Genomic DNA, 22,839 nt, shown 5'->3' on the forward strand with positions numbered 1-22,839 from the left:
AATAAAATCATTTTAGCGATTAACATCAAGCCTAAAAGGTAAACCGAAGCGTAATTTCCCACCAACTAAAAATCCCACTCAAATCCTACAGATCAGCATTCAATTTTGGCGAAAGCGTGCTCTCCGAGATTGTGGTGTATATACTTACCAATCCATGCAAGTTTATTCGAGCAAAAATTTTAAAATCCGTACGGATATTCATGGTGTATAAAATGTTAAGCCCGAAACTCCACCATTTCCTGAATAACAATGAATAACATTTTGGCTGTGTGTGTTGGATAAATCTGCCTTCTGAATAAATAATAATTCACTCCATTCCATTCGAAGAATAAGCAAATGGTCTTTATCTTCTTCTTGAATGAAAAACTACAATATGTAGAGGCGAAGTGTACAAAATATTCAATGTGCTGCACGTATAAGTAGAGTTAAAATGTAACGAATAAAGAAGAATTTTTTTTTTGTATTATATGCTGCACTCATTGCACCATCTCAGCTTTATACATAGTTTTCCATCAACTGTAAAGAATTTCAGTCACGTTTTTGCAGTAAATAACTCGTGCTGGTTTTCATGCAGACGAAGCTTACTGTAGTGATTCGCACGTTGAAAAATTATTGAATTTTTCGCAGAAAAAATATTGTTTTTAAATGCAGCAGCCAAGGAGTTTTTAAATGGAAGATAAGAGATGGTGGCTTGTTCGGTGAACCATAAGCGCATATAGCATGCAACATTGCAACCTTTACAAACATTTATCATAAATAGCAAACATTATACATTTTATAATATACAAAACTGGTGTGTACAGTATAACGATTTAATGTTTCGTTTATAAAGTGCTGACTGCCATGGATATTTCATTTGAGTTGGTTGTTTTTTTTTTTTCGCCTTCCTTCCTTTTGCACAATTTTCAAGATGTATAGCCTTTGCACTTTCTTCAATCCAATATTTATGGTGGCTGTGAGTAATCTGTTATGTACGAAGTGGATATATAATTTCTTTTTCGTTCCTTTCGTTATTTAATTCACCCAGAAGATCTTATAAATAATGGTCCAGAATTTATAAAATGTTTATTTTGCTTCGTGGTCAATTAAGAACATTTTTTTTTCGTATTGAAATAGAAAAACAGTTCTTTGCCAGCTTATTGTTTGAAAGGAGAAAAGAGAACTATGAAACAAAACAAATTCTATAGCCGAACAGCTGTTGACCATCATCAATTCTGTCTATAAATTCTATTCACTTCGAAAACATTCATAATTAACCGTAACTAAAACGATTTAACCCTTAGCGCAAACCTATACGATTATCAAATATGGTCAGTTTCTGATTCGAAGGAATAGTTTGTCTATGCCAACTAAATCGTATACCCGAAATAGAACTTCAATTTGCCGTGTAGACTTTTCTTCCTACCACGTAGAATGCAGATTCAGTTTGAATGACAATGCGTGAATTACGTTTCAGCATAAATGACTACTTACAGTGAATGACGAACACCGTGAATGACGACTCATAATGAATGACGAATCACAGTGAATGACGACTCACAGTGAATGGCGACTCACAGTGAACGACGACTCACAGTGAATGACGACTCACAGTGAATGGCGACTCACAGTGAACGACGACTCACAGTGAATGACGACTCACAGTGAATGACGACTCACAGTGAATGACGACTCACAGTGTATGACGACTCACAGTGATTGAAGACTCACAGTGATTGACGACTCACAGTGAATGACGACACACAGTGAATGACGACACACAGTGAATGACGACACACAGTGAATGACGACACACAGTGAATGACGACACACAGTGAATGACGACTCACAGTGAACGACGACTCACAGTGAACGACGACTCACAGTGAACGACGACTCACAGTGAACGACGACTCACAGTGAACGACGACTCACAGTGAACGACGACTCACAGTGAACGACGACTCACAGTGAACGACGACTCACAGTGAACGACGACTCACAGTGAACGACGACTCACAGTGAACGACGACTCACAGTGAACGACGACTCACAGTGAACGACGACTCACAGTGAACGACGACTCACAGTGAACGACGACTCACAGACTATGACGACTCACAGTGTATGACGACTCACAGTGATTGAAGACTCACAGTGATTGAAGACTCACAGTGATTGAAGACTCATAGTGATTGAAGGCTCATAGTGATTGAAGACTCACAGTAAATGACGACTCAGAGTGAATTACAATTCAGCTTGAATGTGAAACTATGACAGTTTACTGAGAAATTATGATTCACCAGCAGATGTGATTTCTCTAGAATTACGATTCGCTAAGAATTACAATATTTTGATTTTTAGCGACACTTTTATCACGGAACCTTTAGCAGAAAAAGGGGTGTCGGGGAATCTCGCACACGCGATCATAGTATGCGTCCTTTTACGACATGTAACGAAAAGTCATGACTGCGCGAGATTCACCACTTTGGTGTCGGGGAATCTCGCACACGCGATCATAGTATGCGTCCTTTTACGACATGTAACGAAAAGTCATGACTGTGCGAGATTCACCACTTAGAGGTGAATCTCGCACACCATGAATTTGTGTGGTGTGCGAGATTACCCTACCCCGAAAAAGGATAAAGTAAGAAGTTTTGATTGGGACAGTGCTAGTTTTTGTGGCTGAATATTTTTGCCAGTGGTTTCCACTCAACAAAAAGTACTCCGTGAGAGAACCGTGAGGGGGTGAACTGTCAAGTATACAAAGCAAAAATTAAAAAACATTTTTGTCTCTCACACGGAGTACTTTTTATTGGCAAATGGAAATCAAGCCTAGCAAAGACAATAAATGACGCAATTCAATTCAATTTCATTTCAAAAGTATTTCCCGATGGGTAAACATCGAAAAAATAAAATCCCAATCGAACTAAAAAACTTTAAACAGCCCAAATTCGACAACAACGTTGAAAAGATGCTCTCATTTTTCGGGTTCACGCTGCTACACGAAAAAAAAACATTGATAGACAAATTAACAATCTGATACATCAAACCACAAAAGTTGTATAATTAATTACAACATGAATGAAGTAAAAAAAACATGAAAAATAACATAGGAATTAACAACAGGGGAGTATACTCATACACATTTAGAATCAGTCAACGATAACACAAAAAAAAAGTTGTTAAAAAGAATGGGATCAAAAGGAGGAACAAAATCGGACGAAAAGAAATCAAACTGTGTGGTTATTTGTCAACGCGTTATAAATTAATCAATTTGGACTTTTTTTGTCCATTATTATTGTTGCGGGTCTTTTGTTGTTTTCCGTTCGGTAGAATTACATAATAGAGAATATGATTACTACAGCCAGCGGCGGTGCGTTTTACAATGATTTTTATGACCCATACTCTAATTTGGTACATTGTATAGCCAATTTACCCCCGAACGAAATTTAATTAATGATCCATTAGTAGTGATTTAATCAACTTATCAAATAATTAAGCTGTGAAAACACTCAGCGAACGGAGATGGTGATTAACCGCCGAAGTGACAAAACATATTTCCATCTTATGAATAGTGTTTTTATGCATAGTTATTAATGCTAACACAACAACGTCCATAATTAATTTAAATTGGATAAATGCGCGATTAGCGGCTTATTAATTGATTGAAATGGACAATCTCATTTCTTATAGTTGTTGGGTGTTCGCACGATATTTTACATAAAATTGTTTTAATTTAAAAAAGAAAGAAAAACACACACACAGACGCACACACGTTTATAATGAACAATAAACAATTGGGACTGCAATGAGACCTATGGAATTTGCAGCAATGCATTAAACGGTGTGTAAAATTATCATCGCGTGAATGGGCTTTGCATTTAAATAATGAGTGAACGGTTGAATGAATCGTAATAAATGAATAAAGATGTTGTCTTCACTGACTAATACTAGAGTAGTGAGTGAATCAGTAGTCAAAGTATAAGAAAAGATTTAGTCTTAGTGACGATATAAGAGCTCTCCATCCATTGGCTACATACGTAGTGCCCTAAAACGCGTAAAACAAACTTAGTGCTAAAGAGATGCATGATTTTGAGAGAGTGAATGTATGGAATTCTCTCACAAATTGTTGCATCTCTTTTGCATTAAGTTTTTTACGCATTGTTGTGGTCAAATTCAGGTTTCCCATTTTGACACATGATAAGTTCTTCGCTAGAAGCATTTCGAATTTTTTATTCTTCGTTGCGAAACCTGTTGCACTTGAAAAATAATTTTCTTTTAACAAATACACCACGTAGCTCCATCATATCAAACAATTTTAAGAAGCGCCTAACTTTGACCTTCCAGAAACGGCAAGCAGATTGCGAAATTAGAATTTTTGTTACTTTTTTAAGGATCGGACCCACAAGTCTGGAAAGTGTATAGGGGTATGTAAACAGGGCAGAAGTTGGTCCTTTCCGATATTATTTATAGTGGCCTTGTGTTTGATACAAAATCATTTACTTCATTAGGTGCAAATCCTCAAAATGTTAAAAATCGTTGAAAGATGTCAAAAAATCCTCAAAAGCTTTCTTTTGGAAATCCCTATAAATCTTCGTGTAGAATACAATACTAACTAAGTAAGAATACTGTACACGATTATCTGAAATAGTTACCCAATGTCCTAACATTTCCTGTCTTCTGATTTTGTTAAATCTAATGACTGATCTTGCAATGAATGTAAATAACCGATTCTTTATGTCAAAATATTGTGGAAATTGAGGTACGTTTGACCACTGTTTCGATCTGTGAGAAACTTAAATATGTCCTTTGACATGTTGCAGTTCAAAAATACTATTTCTCATCAGGCCATGGCGACTTGGTACTTGATACAATGCTCTAGGAACACTATATCAATTTGCACACGAAAAAGTGTAGCGAATCATAATCGAAATGAAGTTTCAATTCATCAGTATCCTTGCAGACTAGTGGCGGTATGTGGCTGAGCCACTACAAAATCTAAACAAAGTTTTGGCTCTTTGTGTCTCATACGTTGTGACCTTAGGCCCTAGGAATGTTTGTAAAAACATTCCTAAGATCACATCGTATGAGACACAAAAAGCCAAAACATTATGAAAATGTATGCGTTTGAGTCCGTATTAAAATTTGTTATGTCGTCCGTGGTGACATTAGACCGAACCGGGTAATTTATATTCATTGCGGTTCTGTAGCACGAGCCAATATTCTGATTATGATATGATTGCCGTTTGGAGTCTTGATGTTCGACACATGATAATATCGAACAATTTTCACATACACCTATACGAAGCTGGGTCGTATGTTTCATTTTTAGTAGAACCATTGTAACACGTCTGCAGGCAAAATGCTTTGAAAATTGTTCAATTGTTGAATTGCTGCATAATGACAAGCTTAGTTGAATTTTCAATGGAAAGACAAAAGCAAATTGAACGGACTAGCAGTAAATGTTTAATATTAATTAGCTGTTGTTTCATATCCAAACATGGTGTAACAGCCCATAATAATTATTGACCATTTGGTTTATTATTTTCGTGTGAAACGCAAATGTGTGCTGGAACAACATTACAACAGTTCTCAAAACAATCTCATTTGTTTGTATAATTGAAAAGTACTAAAAACGTTGCGAAAAGAAAAAATGGCTTATTTCACGACGACAGAAATCTTGCCGCTAAAAATGCAATCCGTTTAATTTACCATAAAACCCATGAAGCTAAATCACATGAAACTTTAACGACAATTTTTCACATCAAAAATGAATTTTTACCTAATTCGTTTGTACACATACGGAGTGTATACCTCCTATGCAACAAGTCACTCGTGCAGTTTCGAATAAAATTTAATTTGCAAAATTTCAACAAAATCGTAATAAGGCATAACACATCAGATGGCATAATGCAACGGATCGTTTTAAAATGAAGATGTTGCATTATAATTTACGAGCAGAGTGCCATTTTAGTGGCATATTGTCACATAAGTTTAAGTGCTGTCGTCTAGTGTAACAAAAAATATTGAAAATTCAAAAATTAAATTAAATAATTTCAGATGATTGGATATGGTGAGGCCATGTCAGTTATACTCGTTGTAGTTAAGCCGTATTTTATCTAAAGGATGTAAGTCATCTATTGCTCTACGAACGTACTGTGCCAAACATTCAGTATTGTAACTTTTCGATCTTCATTAGCAGTGAAAAGTGATGAGTTTTGAAGCGAATACACAAGCAACTACCGTATCGCGATATAATCTGCTACTTCATATTTTCACATAATTTCCTGGTTTTGATATCAAATCTTTTACTTCTTTAGTTCAACTATTCGTTTTCCTCTATAAAACAACATCAACCTTATTTTTGTCGTTCTTGTTGATAACAGTTGACTAAAATTTAACAGTCTTCTCAATACGATTTTTTTATGCGATGCAGGTTGACACCAGTCCCAGAAATAACGAGTCGGGTAAAGTGCGAATAGCCGTCCGCGCAATTAATAAACACTGTTGCTGTCCATGCACCGATCAATCGTCTAAAAATATCAATAAATTCCATAAGACAACGAAGCATTTAAAAAATATTGAGATGGACCAAATCTTGTGTCGTAGTCACGTTAAATCGCATAATCGATAATGAAAACGTACAAAAAGAAGTGAAGTCGTTCAGTCTATTCTTTCCATATAAAACCTTAAGACATCATTTCGTCCAGCAGATTTCAAAACTCACTCGTTCTCTTCCCTAAAATTCCCGCGAATCGTATATGGTATTAGCAGGGATCACAGTGAATTTGATGATCATATGTTTACTACGGTAAGGTGCAAAAACTTCGTCTCAGAAAAAATCGAGGTCAAGCTCAAGACAAATATGATACTTCGAAAGAGAGTGTGAATGGATGTAATGACCATAATACCCAGTCCAATACAAATTGAAATATATTTTTTTAATTAAATCTGTAAAATGTAGATTAATTGATGGAAAAAAAAAATCTTTCTGTTACAGGTCGAGCGGAACCATCAGTCGGGGTTGGAGACCCCTGTGCCGGTTGCAATAAACCAATTTTAGACAAATTTTTATTAAATGTTCTCGAAAGAGGATGGCACGCTCATTGTGTTAGATGCTGTGAATGCTCACAACCATTAACGGATAAATGTTTTAGTCGAGAAGCGAAATTATACTGTAGGAATGATTTTTTTAGGTAAGAACCAACGAGTGAATTTAAACTCGGAATATTTTATATTAAAAATTTTTGAATCGATAATTTATGAATTAAGAGGTGTCGCAGTCAGGTGATTGAGATTTAGTGAATTCTAAAATAGGCTAGACCGGAATATTCTCGGTGAAAAGACTCAATAGCATAGTGGTTAACTCGTCACCGAATTGAGTCACCAGTGTGAGAGATCAAAAATGACCCACAGAAAGATTTGAACCGATTGGTTCTAGATTTGAAAACCAAACCAAGCTGATTGAATCGGTTTAAGTCAAGGGAAGTTGGGTGCAGGTAGAGATGTGAAACGTTTACCGCTCTAATAGTTTCTCTCTTAGCAAATTATAGATAATACCAAGTCTGTCGCTCAGCTTACCACACTAAAATGTTTCAGTAATGAAAGAATCTCAAAGGGTAGAACCGTAAGCAACACAACTAAATGATCTGGTCCCAAAACTTTCATTGGTTCGTAAGGCAGATTATTATTAAAATTTTCGGTGAGCTTTTTCACATTTCACACATGCCTGCAAATTTGTATTTGCCCCATGGCAAATCAGCTTTATCTATTTCCTAAATCAATTTACAATACAATTTGAGATAAAACACATTATCGATAAGTGAGATGCAGTAAAAGGGCACAAATACACGCAAAGAAAGTCTAAGTGAAGACCTGAAAACACCGAGCTCTTTGGTTTAGGGGGTCATACATTACGTAATGATTTTTCAGTGATGTCATCAAAATTAAATCTTAAATAACTAGAGAAGTTCACACTTTGTTAAGGTAATTTATTATGTAATTTATGTAATTTATGGTATAATATGAGTATAACATAGTGTTAACTTCGCAGATCGTGTACTTCTCGATTTATTTAAAATTTAATTTTGATGACAACACTGAAAAAGCTTTGCTTAATTTATGAATAATACCTTTCGGCCTAAAATAGGGAACGTCCGATTGTTTGAAGAGAAACAGAATGTCCAACACAAACAATTTTTCGTTGGGACAATGTAGCTTTGTCAAAGAAAAATTCGTTTGTCTTGGACATTCCGTTTCTGTTCAAAAAATCTGACGTTACCTAATATTAATTATTCCCTAAACGAGATGGGTCATCTCAGGCTGATGTGACTACTGCAGTTACATCTGCCGCTAAGAAGAGTTTCACCAAAAGAATCGATTAGTTAGACATAAAGTAGTACAAAGAAATATCAGAAGAAGTTAACATTTCACATGTTCTTCGAGGGCATCTGTAACAAAACTCTTATAAATTTTCATCAATCATGGAACGGCTTATCAAAAATCTATTTTTTTTTCTGTTTCCCATTTATTCGCAGACGATATGGCACCAAATGTACTGGTTGTGGACAAGGCATAGCTCCATCGGATTTAGTGCGTAAACCTCGTGATAAAGTGTTTCATTTAAATTGTTTTACGTGTTGTATATGTAGAAAAAAGTTGAGTACTGGTGAACAATTATACGTGTTAGATGACAATAAATATATTTGTAAAGACGATTATTTAATGGGTAAAGGACCACATCCGTCGTCGTTAACTGGTATGTACTTTTGTCACATTTTCTATATCCCTTTTATTCTCGTAAATAATATTCTTATCGCTAAGTTTTAAACGAAAATCGTCGCACCAACCAACCACCAACCAACCAAAAAAAAAAGGAATTCACAAAGAAAAGTAACGAAAAATAAGTTTCTCCGAATAAATATCCTCCGTCTTTAAATTTATATCTTAGGCTAAGCTCATCACAACCCTCTGCACTTTAACATTAAAAGCGACCCCATCATTTTATCAAAATCTTATTTATCATTCAACTTTTACATAACGGTTTGTACGGTTTGCTATCTATACACAACAGACGGAAAATTTAACAGACAGTCGCGTGCTTTCCACAAACACTACCAAACTTCTTTGGTCCTCTCCAACCATATACTCGTATAATTCCCATAGTTTTGTTTTTCTTGTTGTATTCTTCTGTTATTGCCGAAAGGGATATACGAAGTGAAAGGAACCAATGGCAAAAGATTGTTGGATATGATAAAAACCAGTTCGCATTGTGCCGTCAATACATCTATCTGTAAACGTATATCGTACAGTAATGTGTACTTTTTGAACCATGCGCCCCAAACAAAAGGAAAATTCTGATAACCAACATTGCTATAATGTGAGACATCTACATCATTCCCATATATAAAACACAGCCGTTGATTCCATGCCAAAAATCGTCGAGATACCATCTTTTTTAGTGTGTTGGATCAACATTAATACCAACCAACATTTCAAAATCGAATAGATGTATGGATTGATCTCACACAGCTACACCAGTCCGTTATACGGATTCAAGCCAATGCTCCACATAAAATACATTGAAAATTGAAAATGTACGTACGAACGGAGTCTTTTTTGGTGTTGTTGCTGCTGCTGGGGTTTTTTTTTTTGGGGTAGACGACAATTCAATTTCTGTTTTATGTGTACGGCAAAGTTTAACCGATTCTATGATGCGCATGACAATTTCAACTTCAGCATTGAAGTTCACATACATTTTCGAATGAGTGCGCCCTCATGTTACATAAGAGCGTCTTATGTACACTGTTCGGGTATTTTATATATTTAAAATGTTTATGTTCACTTCTCATGGTCTCCATTTCTTTTTCGTTGTTTACTCGCTGTGTAAATGCTCCATGTATGAATTCTATGTCAATTTTATGTATATCTTCGGCACACACAGAATTTATACACACGAAATATTTGTATATAGGATATAGAATAGCAGCAAAAGTTGTAATAGATCCTGTACATAAAGTGTATTTATATAAAGATGGAAAGTTTGCGTATAGAAAATTATAAATAGGGTGCTTGGAGAGCTGCTGGTGTATGTCTGGTAAATGGCATACACCCCTTGAAAATGATTCTAGTTTAATAAACAAAGCGTTTAAATTTTCGGGCAATTAAAGGAGATACTTTGTTCACGCTTGATATTCGAGTTTAATTTCATCGATTTTTTCATGGATCTTTTAAAAGCTTTTTTTTTATTTGGGTTGTCAGGTTATAAGGATCAGATTTACCTTAAATGAACGATAAGTATATTAAAGTAGCGACTAGACAGTTTATTGCTTGCCAACTTATGTAAGTCCTTAACGTCCACTTTCCTATGTCAACTCAACACATAGCTTGTAGGAATTGTTCTCGTGAAATATTGTTTAAATCCACGTTCTATTGATAAATGAATACATAAAAGATGAAGATTATGATTTTTATATTTCAAGTACACACAGCAAGCATCTGTATAATTAACGGATCTAGTACTTCTTTTTATCTAACAATTTTTGAAAACATTGAAGCGAAATCTTTTACTTCATTTCGGCGAACATGCATTTTATTTTATAAGATCACATTAGTCAGAGCTCGTCATTTATTTACGTCTTTGTTGTCGATAACAGATGGATAGCCGTTCGTAAAAGACTTTTCGTTTAAGTTTTGTATCGTGCTTCAACTGTTCAGGATGGTATAGTTACTTAAGCAATGTAAACAATTTACTCTCGAGATGCGTAAAAAACATGTTATCTGAAACGTGTGGAAATAGTTTTTTTCCTCAGACTTTTTTAGCTAAGAGAAAGCTAGCACGAGACGCTGGCGAGTTCGGAAACGAATTCGTTAAAAAATTCTTTTATAATAAGTTAGGAATCACGTCTTTCCTAAACGATGTTGGAAATACACGACGAAGTCGCGAAATTTTCACACTAGTTAGGAAAAGTCCATTTACTCACTACACGCCCGGAAAATGAGTCATTACTTCATTGAGCGTTAAAACTCATTTCAGAGTAACATAAGCAAGTTGCTGAAAAACACACAATTGAGTTTGCGAGTACCAAAATATTGTCTACTCTACGACGTAATCTTGTTTCTTGCCTACACCGTCCGAAAGTTGATTATCCCAAGGGAATTTCCGTAAAGTAATTTACGTAAAGTGAACCGAATATATTTTTAATGTAATGCGTCACGCAGGGCGAACTGACGTGTAATGGTCAATTTGCGCATGGGATACGCTATAAAAATGTTCACTCACTCCACCCCCACGTTTTCCGTCAATGACAGAAGCGTTAAAACTCGTGTGGTCACTCGCCTTCGACTCAAGCTGCGAACGTCACACTCGTCAAAAAAAATATCTCTAAACCAGTACGTTATCTACGGCTCTGACCCATGTCTTTTTCAGCTTGCAAACGCTTGTTTTTTAGTGTGTGTCGAAAGGTGAGTGTTAGAAAAAAGCTGACAACAGCGCCCCTAAAAGTTTCTACTACACTAAATTCTGACCACCCGTTTGTATGCAATCACATAAGTCTATATTTCAGCAAAGAAAATGTATTTTTGTTGAATTGAAACACATTCTTTTCATAATGTTTCTAATTTTTTTTTTTCTTAACGAAACGAAGAGAGATAGAAGACGGAAAAAAACCGCCACAAAACGGTGTTATCCTTTTTCCGAATAACCTTATTATATCGAGAGTATAGAGTATAGGATTACGATGGTTTATCCTCATTCCTGAATAAATAAAAATAATATCTCTCCTCTGTACGGCTGTATACGTAAAAAAACGATTTTTTCCTTTAAAATTTATTTTCAAATGGTCTTTTTATCGCATATATTCAAACATATTATTCACTTATTCCGAGATAAATATTCCCTCTTTTATTTTGTTCTGTCAGATTAACCGGTGGTTATTATTTCCTTTATATTCTGATGTGAAATTTTCAACGTTGGCTGTTGTTATTTTTCTCTTAGAGTATACATATAATGCGTACGTACCAGGCCTATACCATCCCAATGTATATTGTAAAGTCGTTAAGTTAATATTCAAATTGAATCTATATAAATGTATCGTTCACGTGTATTTTTTCGGTAGGTAAAGAACCGAAATGTGGGGTCTACTATATTCGGCTTTCTCGGTCCACAAGCGTGCGTTTTTTTTTCGTAATCTTTTTTTTTGTCGTGTTTGGAAAATATTATTGTAAACGATTATCTTCTAGCAGATATTTTTCTGTCTTTCTCTCCTGACGATATGGGCTAGCGGTAACACGATTTTGTTGCAAAAATTTACACTTTATTCATAAATAATTATCTTCGTCGCTTTTTTTTCATTTCTTCTGTCGCTTTCAAATCCCAACTGCAACTGTATTGAGTATCCGGATTGAGGAAATTAAATTTAAATAAGTCGTTCCTGTATCTCAATAAACGCAATGGATATTGTCAAGATTTTTGAAATGTCTTTAGAATTTGTACCATGAATGAGTATAAAATCGAATGTAAATATTTCATGTAAACAAAGTGGTTTATATTTATCGGCAGCGTGTTTATTCCTGTTTAAAGTAGCAGAGGACAGGTTTCATCATTGCTCACAACGAATCAATTTTCTTTTCATTTTTCGTGCGTTACATTTATGTTTTAGCAGAATATTGTTGTTGAATGTTGTGTCCTTCCTCCTCGAGTCGTGGAAGGAGATTGGGGTAATATTATTAGATTTGCCAATATGAAAAACGTTTCTCCCACGACTTCGGTTCTCCTTGTGTTTCGACGATTAGAGACGCTGAGATCAAGTGAACTGTGTACATCATCGCAAACTTCTATCACTTGAAAACAGAAGTCATAGAAAAAAGAATGCTCTTCTCCTTTGACACAAAATCTTTTACTTCGAAAGTTGCGACATGTGTTTTGGTGTATATAAGAGAACAATAGTTGAGTTCTACGTTTAATCTTGCCGTTGTTGTCACTAACAGATGACTAGCCGCCTCTAAACAATTTACAGGTGTGTTTTTAGCAATATCAGACTTTTATGAGCATTTTCGCTATATTCTGATATTTTCACGATTTTCTCAAATTTTTGTGAATTTTCGCAAAAAGTTTTTTGTGAAAATTTGAGAAAATCGCGAAATTTTGAGAAAATTCGTGAAAATATTTTCGCGAATATAGGCACTGTTCGTTTGTGTCAAAATCTATTTGACATACTTTTCCGCACTTGTATTGAAAGGAACGACATTTGCGTTGATTGCTTTTCATTTTTTTTAAAAATTATTTCGCCATTTGAGTATTGTATTTTGTATTTTGTATTTGTCAATTGCAAAATAGTTATTTATAACAACGAGTGCGAAGTACTTTATTAGGCGCTAGATGTGTAATTAGGTCGTCGTGTGTCACAATCATGAGTAATGATATAATATACTAATAAAGTACTTTGCACCGAGATTCATCCAACGATTTCCGCAACAGAGTGATCTAAAGTTTCCCAATTTTACACATAATGATTTTTCACACTCGCTTCGCTGGCTTCGCTGGAATTCCAAGTGAAGTTTTCAAGTGGCGAATGATCACGTCTTCGTCTCGGTTCATTTTATCCCTTGTAATTTAATGATTATTTATTAGAAATACGAATTGATCCCGTTTTTGTTCGTATTACCCTATTATCTCTGTCGAAGATCCCACCACTTTCGTTCGTTACATCAATTGAGTGAATATATCCAAGCACTTGGAAATAAGAAACGAGTTCCGTTGTTAAATAAAATTTATTCATTTTTTATGGTACAAATCGCTTGTTATATTCTCCCAAATATTCATTGTATATTATGACAAATTTCTTGAACAAGTCATTACAATAAATATTGTGTATTCGTTGCGAGTTATGGCGCTCCAGACATTATGCACTATACCATATAAACCATTTTTCGAATCGATTTTTATTTCCATTTTTTTTTCTCTTCTCTTTTTTGCGTTTATATTTCACATTTTGTGATATTTCATTTTATTTGCGATTCAACATAATGAAATATAAATTATTGATTTGCTCATATTTTTTATTCCAATTCTCGTATATACACCGAAACATGCATAAAACGTCTCGATTCGCACACGGTAACTCAACCGAAATGTGTGTTTGATCGGTGAGCTGGGTGCTGTGTGAACTATTGATGTTATGTAAGGTATGTCGAATATGGTGTGCATGGCGTGAGACGGTGAAACTGTGTCTGATACGTGTGAAAAGCTATGCCATTTGCACACTAGGGTTTTGTTTGTTGTTCGCTTTTTTGAAGAAAATGAAATGAACAACAAGGGATTGGAGCTCGCGCGAACGAAATTTTAATTTGCAGCTTGACAAGAACGTTGAATTTTTAATCGAAAATTTTCTATATTTTATACAATCATTGAAAGATGAACTGAACGTTTAATCGATTCGTACATTCAGCGACTTTGAAATAAGTGACGCTGTTTCAACTGTTTTTCAGTTGATCAACTCAACATGTAGACTGTAAAGTGAACTGGAACTCACAGTAACTTGGTTCTATTTGATGAATTTTCTTTGTTACATTCGTTCTTTCTCACATGTGTATTCCGCCAATTCTTCTTTCATTTCACGAATGAAACGACTCTCTTCCCAATAACGATCTAGAAGAGGAACATCTAATCCTTCGTTTGTTAAGCAAAATATGTATCTCATTCTCTATCTCACAAATGTAAACACGCACCAGAACTTGTGACGTCTTTCACATCTTTCTTCCATCATATCTTCTTTTCAAACCTAGCGAGCGTTTAAGTTTGTGTCTAGTGCTAATGATATCTCCGTCTAAAATTAGACTTCGATATTTGTATACTCAAAAATCATTGTGGGTCGCATCATTCATATCATTCGGTTCATTGACGGTGCCAAACTCCGCAGATTATTAAGCTTTTGGGTATGCTCTGTACAGAATTTCCCTCACCGGGAATCGAAAGGATTTTCTTGGTGGAAGGCCAGTACACCCACCGAGTCAATCAGTTCCTCGGTCTACTCTTCGTCAATTTTAGTAAAATCATGTTTTGAAAGAGAAATCATAACACAATTTGTCTTTCTAGCATACTACTCTGCCGCCTTCCGAACCATTCCCAATCATTAAATTTACTCCACTCCTTTCTAACTAATTTTAAATAATATTTTCAATGTCGGCAACAACTTTTGTCGTGCAACCAAAAACGAAACACCACCAAAAGTCCAATGAATTGCTCCGGACGATATTTATTTGACAGTGGCTATAGGTGAACAGAATAATAAATTCAATTTACCTCCTCACGAAACCAAAAAAAAGACGACAACAGAAAAGAGACCCATTCCTTATACACATTGTCGAATGGTTTTTGGAATAACTTTAAGATGCAAATTTTTATTTGTTTTTGATTGTTTTTCAGAAATCATTTGAATTTCGATTCGAATAAAACTGAACTGCCAAAGCATTATAGAGAGCTTGTCCATAAATTTGTGAATTTCCTTTTCTTCGCATTTTTTTTCATAAGTCTAATAGCTGTCAGTTAGATCATTTTATAATAAATTTTTATTTATGGCTATTGGTTTTTAAATATATTAAAGACCATCGTCCAAGCATGTGCTCGATGTTAATTTAATAAAATAAAAAATTATTTTGCCTCGTTTTGTGGTTGTGAAAACATGATTTTTACAGTACAAATTGTTGAGCTGCAAATTTTTTCAATAATAATTTGACATGCATCTGCTAAGCTAATTTAATTTATTAATTTGTTGGCTGCGGACAGGCTTTTTAGTGTTATGGACATTTGCAAATTTTGTTTAACCTATTTAATGCACCTGACAATCATTTAAGGTTACGAATTTATTCCACGATTCTATTGTTCAAAGTTCCATTGATAACTTTTGCAGAACTCTTCTGAACTTCATTTCAAACTTTAATTTTTTTTATTAGAAGCTTAACAAATGTGGCACCTGAAATCTGATTTATGAAGAGTTTCGATATATTAAGCTGATAATGTTAGAATTTCTAAGAGTCTATAGTCTAGTGAGTATTGTCCAAAAAAAGCCGTTTCGATTATCAAATTAAATATTCCTTTCTAAAAGGTTTGAGCTGTCACACGCCTATATCTGAACTGAAGTAGTTTGGTAAAGCTAAGCATATTTTCTTATGCTGTTAGCCATACTGTACAACATCTTGAAGAGTTTTTGACAGAAGTTTGTAGTGTTTTCAATTTCGCAAATTTTGAGCTATCACACGCCTATATCAGATGTAATTTGGTCGATCTGTACCTGTTTTTGTACTATACACCGCTATCTTCAATGTCAGTGCCATCTACCACTAAAATTTCATATTTTTGTAGGAAAAGATCAGCCAAATCAATTTAGTTTAGAGAAATTGGATGAAGAGAGGATTTTATAGAGCCACAATTAGTTTTTGACGGCGGTGGGTCATCACTAAGTACATGGTTCCACAATCTACTATAATTACAAAAAAATCACATTTTACATCCAATATGAGCGTAAAGACATCTTGCACCAGACAAGAAATCAAGCATATAATATAACATGTCACTATGCAATTCTACTCGGAAAGGCACTAAAGTCCAATAAGGCCAATACAATAAGAAAACAATAATTTTTTGCAGACGGGAAGCGTATCGCGATACTGTCATTAAATCTACTACTTCTTTTGTTTATATTTTGCTATAAAGACGAATATTAGTTAGAGAGTTTCATTTGTCGATAGCAGCTGTTTCTAAATGATCAACGGAAGTTGTTCAATTTGCCTTACTTGTTTTATTTAGATAATCGAATTTATAACCGCAATGGCTAGTGGAGAATTTTTAGCCCCGTACGAAGTACAAAGGGGCTTATAGGATTACGATGCCGTGTGTAATTGATGGAATTCGAAGCAGACGGTAAGGGCAAAGTGTTTGCATTTGTTCATAGATGACGAATCCGCAATAAAAATTTTGTCTGTCCGTCTGTCCGTCACGTCAATATCTTGAGTAAATGAAATCCAATTTCAAAAAATTTTTTATCCCCTGAAAGATAGTCGAAATAGTGAGACTAAGTTCGAAGATGGACATATTCGGGTCGGCCCTTCGTGAGTTAGGGCCACCTAAGTGATTTAAGGTCTTTTGGTGATATTTATGGCAAAACAAACGATGGAAATGTAAATGAAATGGCAAATGATAGGTTTTGTCAATACCAATCCAGGAAAAAAAGTTTTTTTAAATCGGGTGAGTGGACCGTGAGTTAGGGCCTTAGAAGTCAAATGCTACTAGGGCCCTATGTGTATTTTACATAGAACTCGAGTAAATTTCATCCGTTTGTCGTAATTTTTGTTTCATTTGGAAGGTAATCAAAGGCCGAATAGAATGTTGTTGAAAAAAAATATTAAATTTGGGTCCTCGGACTAAGGCCGGTACTAGGGCCCTATGTGTATTTTACATACAACTCGAGTAAATTTCATCCGTTTGTCGTAATTTTTGTTTAATTTAGAAGGTAATCGAAGGCCGAATAGAATGTAGTTTAAAAAAAAAAAAAAATTGGGTCCTCTGACTAAGGCCGGTACTAGGGCCCTATCTGTATTTATACTCAACAAATTAAAATCTTAGGGCGATTTGAAATTTTTGTTTCATTTGAAAGGAACGTCGTACGGGGCTTCGTAATTGCGCTATGCGCAATTTCTAAGATGTACACATTCCATAATAATTTTACTTTAACTACATTAACCGGCGCAATAGGCTTACGGTCAAAGTAGGGTGACAGACGCACTAGGGTCACGTACGCAATAGATATACGGGTTTGTACGGGGCTCAGTCTCAGCAAACGCTCCGACTGTTCTGATGGCTCGTTTTATAAGAATCTCTTTTATTGGCACGGACTATTTTTGGAAAAATATTTTCCCATATTTTACAAAAATTTACAAAAACATTTTTTTGTGAAAACTAAGGAAAATGTGTGAAAATTGAAGAAAATATTAGAAAAGGTTTTCCCAAAAAGAGTCCCTGCCAATAAAGAGTGCAATTACTACAACACAACACAGAAGTTAATCCATACTAAAATTAAGAACCGTTTTATTACCCACCGAACTTTATGCCAAGTTACAAAAATGTTGCAATTTTCAAAATCTCCCATTCAATGGTATTGCATGTCTCAAGCTTTGATAATTGCCAATATTTGCATATAACATAGGGTAAATATTGAATACTCCGGTCAAGCGGTCAGAATAACGTATATCCATTTCGATCTGTCAAATTCGACCGATTAAAATGTGTGATTAATTACCATGGATCGGTATATATTATAATACGTCCATCAAGTGTTTCTAACATAATAATGATTTACATTCATAACATACCATCAATGGTATTGATTGCACAATGTTTACATCTCCGTTCATACATTGGTGGATAACGAAAAAAATGATTTATTACACAAAGCCAGAGATAAAATAAATGAAGAGAAGCAAACCGAAAAAAAAATTAAGTAAAAAATCCAGAGAAAGAACCAAGAACTCGTTTATTATAATTTTGAAATCGCCTAAAAACAAAAATTCAAATATTGAAAATGATATTTGTTTGCCATATTCGTAAAGCATTTGGCAGTCGAAAGTATCGCCCCACAAAAAAAAAACTGTCAGATCCCAATTATAAGTTGATAGTTCACAGGAACAACAACAACAACAGCAAACGAACGTAAAAACAACCCGAGAAATTTATCAATAAAAAATATTTCATGTCATAAAAATGTGCATGGTTATTCATATATGGCATTTAGATATGTATTCCATATAGTATATGCGCGCACGAAATTCGCATAAATTTTGAAACCATATTGTGGTTGGCTGTTTTTATGTTTTATGATTCTGAGCACCTTCTGATACCAAACCTCTTCCACATAACAAAAAAAGTTAAAAATGTTGAAACAACACAAAATGTCAGTGGATTTGAATTGTGATATTTGAAAATATATGAAAAATTGGCCATTTCCAGAAAATTATCCACGATAAACGAAAAGAAACAGAAAAATTAGCGAAAACGAAACATAGAAAGAAAGATTACGGGGAGAGGTTCGGTATATTATTTGTGTGGTAACCATGGCGCGATATAAATATTTGACAAAGGGAAAGAAAAGAAAAAAACGTTTGCCAGCGAAAAACACAGCCATTGAGTAAACCACTCATTTATTTAAGAGACGTGTGTGTTTGGTTTAGTTTCGCGGCTATTTCTCTGTTTTTCGTATAATTTTTTTTTATTCCTTCATGTTTTGTTTCTGCTACATATTGGAGGTAAGATATATACACACAATTTTGTTCATTTTCTTTCGTGAAACATAGATTCCCGCAGAGCTACAGGGTCACAACGGGGGTCCAAGTGATTAGTTCAGGTTATGAGAGAATCATCATACGTATAACAAATTTATGAGAAAAGAATCGTGAATTACAATATATAAAAAAAGCGAATGACTGAAGTTGTTGTTTTTTTCTTCTTCTCCGTCCATATGAATAATATATTGGAACTTATGTTGACCGTGGAGTTTCTGATCGGTTTTTTTTCTGTTGTATATTACACATCTCCCATGTCGGATAACAAGTGTGAAGATCAAACAAAAAGTCGCAAAAACGCGTTTTCGATAAATTTGTCAGTTGTTATTACCAGAAAAAATATTAATATTTCCAAATGTTTTTTGGCATATTACCGGGGAGATGGTTTTTTTTGATGTTGGAGAAAAAAAATTGCTTTTAAACGTCCGCTCGTTTATTTATCTTACCCTTTTTCGGAAAAGAAATGACGATGAATCAAGCATACAAATTACAACGTTGCTGCAGGGCTTATTATTTAGAGGTTTTTCAAGAATTTTTAATAATTTTCAGAGCTTTTTAAGTATTTTTCAGAATTACACACACGGAATTTTGAAACCAAAAAAACTCGGAACAGAAAATGTGTCGGTTTTCAAAATTCTGCGAGTGTAATTCTTAACCAATTTCACCAATTTAAAAATTGAGGAATTTTCGATAATTTTTAAAGAATTTAAGAATAAATATTCCGAATAATAAGGCTCGTGTTACAGGTATGTTGAAAATATATTTGACTTTTCCAATTGAATTTAATCACATTCCATACCTCACTGGCCAGACCGTACTCGCAGTTGTATCACTTATTCGAGCAAGACAACTCAGTTCATTTTCTCTCTGGGTTTCAATAGGGATTCTTGTCACTGTTCCGATCTGAGAGAAAGGTAAATACGTTTTTCGACGTTTTGCATTAATATGCAGTACAAAAATACCATTTCTCATCAGGCGATGGCTACAGTGGTCCTTGATAAAATGCTCAAGGAACACTATGACAATTTGTACACTAACAAGTCTAGCGAATCATAATTAAAATGAAATTCCATTCCACTATCGGGACGGTAATTTTTATTTTCAAATTTTCATTAAGTTTTGAGTCATTTGGACCCAAACAAGCATTGTAATCAGCCTCTAATGCAACCCAATTGTTGATTCACTACACTTTTAGATTTACAAGTTTCTACTATCTATTTTATTATACTGCATAGCAGCTGAGAGTCTTGTTGGGTTTGGGACTTGTCGACTTTTAAGATATGAGTAGTTGAGAACATGGACAAATTTGATTCTTTCAGTAAACTTCAAAGACTTCCTGTACAATGCTTTTAAAAGATCGTTACTAGTCACTACTTATCTCAGTTTTTCAATGATACCAAGCATACATGGGTTGTGTTACGATGAATGTACTTTTGATACGTAAATAAGAGTGTTCTCGCAGAATCCTCTTCGTCACAGTGCCTGCATGTTTGAGAATGTTGTTATAGTCTGGGCTCTTATGTTAAAAAAACCGGTCCGCGCGCAAAAAATGTATGAAAAATGATTATTTTTGAAAAAGACATATGTTTTATAATTTTTCAAGCCCAATCGAATGGTATAATTGAAAAACTCGGGAAAAGCTTAGCGCGCGGATTGACATAAGAACCCAGACTACTAGGCCCCTTCGGGTCGGGCTGTAACACCCCACTTATCAAATACACAACTTGGAGCCTCGGATGTAATATACTATAATCTCTATAACCTGATGGTTCCTCTTTCGAGGCTTTATGTAATCGGATTACCCAATGCAGTGGTATATGAACCGAAATAACTTTATTCCCACACATTCTTTTCAAGTTTCATGCGTAGACATGTAAAGGCTTGGATTCGTCTGGCAATGACGGTGACAACACTGACAACTCTTCTCATTTCCAGTCTTCAATCGAAAGTAAACTTGACAGACTGACTTCACTTTATTTTTAGCAATGTATGTACATGTTGTTGATAACACCATACGCAATCAAAAAACGATGTTGAATTTGATATGTCCCCACATCGACAAACGTTCGTCGTTTCGCATAGTCTCGAACATTAAAAAAAAAAATTTAATTCACCCCAAAGCCGTTCACTGTTCACTTGTTTCTGTTTCTGACATCCGAACAACAAATCAGTTCTCCTTTTGCACAGTGCACAGTGGAAAAACCGTTCGCCCTTATTCCGAATTGTGTACATGTTAAACAATATGTATTCTTGATTCGGTTCGTATAGAAAATGTTTTACGTAATTTATCCGTTACGTGTTCGGTTATTATGTACACATAACTTACCTTTGATGTGGATTAAATGCTTCGAAATATTCTTGTCATAGTGCACAACGTGACCATGTGTAATAATGTGCGTCATGTACAGGTGCCTGTCAAGCAATTGACAGGATAGGGTTTGAATATTTCGTTTAAATTTTGTTGCAAGAAAATTTGTATTTTAAATTTGGTGCGCTTAAGAATATCGGAAAGTGGGTTTGTTCAAGGGGAGGCGATATGCATGTCCTTTTTTCAACACTTGATCACACAACTTTGACCTAGGGATTGACTCAAACAGATGTTAGCACATCAAAAGCTATTTTGATGTACTCGCATGTACTCGTTTTATGATTTATGTACCAGCTATGAAAAAAATCGAGAAAAATTTACGAAAAACGAGAAAACCTCAAGAAAATTTGAGATGATCCAAAAACCTTCACGAATTTTTATCGATTTTCTTGATTTTCTCGAGTCAGAGAAAATACGAGAAAATCGAAAAAAAATTAGGAAAATCCTTGACAAAATTGAGAATAATTAAACAATTTACAGTTAGAGGCAGTGAACTTTCAGCATTTTGTTACTTCAGCTGTTTTTGAGCTGATCCACACAAACAATCAAAACCGTTTATACGTCTTTATGCGGTTCTACAGCAGTTTCAACCGTATAAACAGTTTTGATTGTATTTGTGCATCAGTTGAAAAACAGCTGAAGCCAATACATGCTGAAACTTCACTGCCTCTGACTGTAGATAGTTTTCTCGAACTTTATTGATTTTCTCAATAACGAAATATTTCGTGAAAATCAACAACAGAAAACTTCGCAACGGTAGGCACTGACTGCACTTCTAATATTAACTATCTAACTCTGGAAATTCATCTGCGGTATTTGCGCTCTACGGAGTCAGTTCACTTATCTAATCATATCCTACGATCTAGCCCCCGCGATCGTACCATTGAAATCGAGCATTCATTCCCTTTAATGAAACAATAAAAACGCCTCATCGGAAAAGAGTTGCATAAAATCGGAAATTAACCGACTTAAACGACAAACGTGTGCTGCCATAAATTTTCCCCTTCGTTCGCATTTCTCTCTCTACATTTCATTATTAATGTCATCATTCCCACCTCACTCCGTAAAAGCGAAACATAAAGAAAAATTTGCCAACGCTTACGAAAATTGACTTATTTTTTTACGGCAAGCCCTTGAACATACTTAATTTGAAACAC

General features: G+C 34.8%; 1 protein-coding gene across 2 annotated transcripts in view; it reads left to right on the forward strand.

The window, feature by feature from the left end:
• The window catches only part of LOC119076410 (LIM/homeobox protein Lhx1), a 56,117-nt gene that overhangs the window by 12,753 nt on the left and 20,525 nt on the right, over positions 1-22,839 (forward strand). For both annotated transcript variants that reach the window (XM_037183142.1, XM_037183143.1), the window contains exons 2-3: positions 6,983-7,178; positions 8,520-8,740. In XM_037183142.1, the coding sequence (XP_037039037.1) occupies positions 6,983-7,178; positions 8,520-8,740 (417 nt within the window). The remainder of the gene's footprint in view (positions 1-6,982; positions 7,179-8,519; positions 8,741-22,839) is intronic.

This window comes from Bradysia coprophila, unplaced genomic scaffold (assembly GCF_014529535.1).
Source record: "Bradysia coprophila strain Holo2 unplaced genomic scaffold, BU_Bcop_v1 contig_232, whole genome shotgun sequence".
Classification (NCBI taxonomy): Eukaryota; Metazoa; Arthropoda; class Insecta; order Diptera; family Sciaridae; genus Bradysia; species Bradysia coprophila.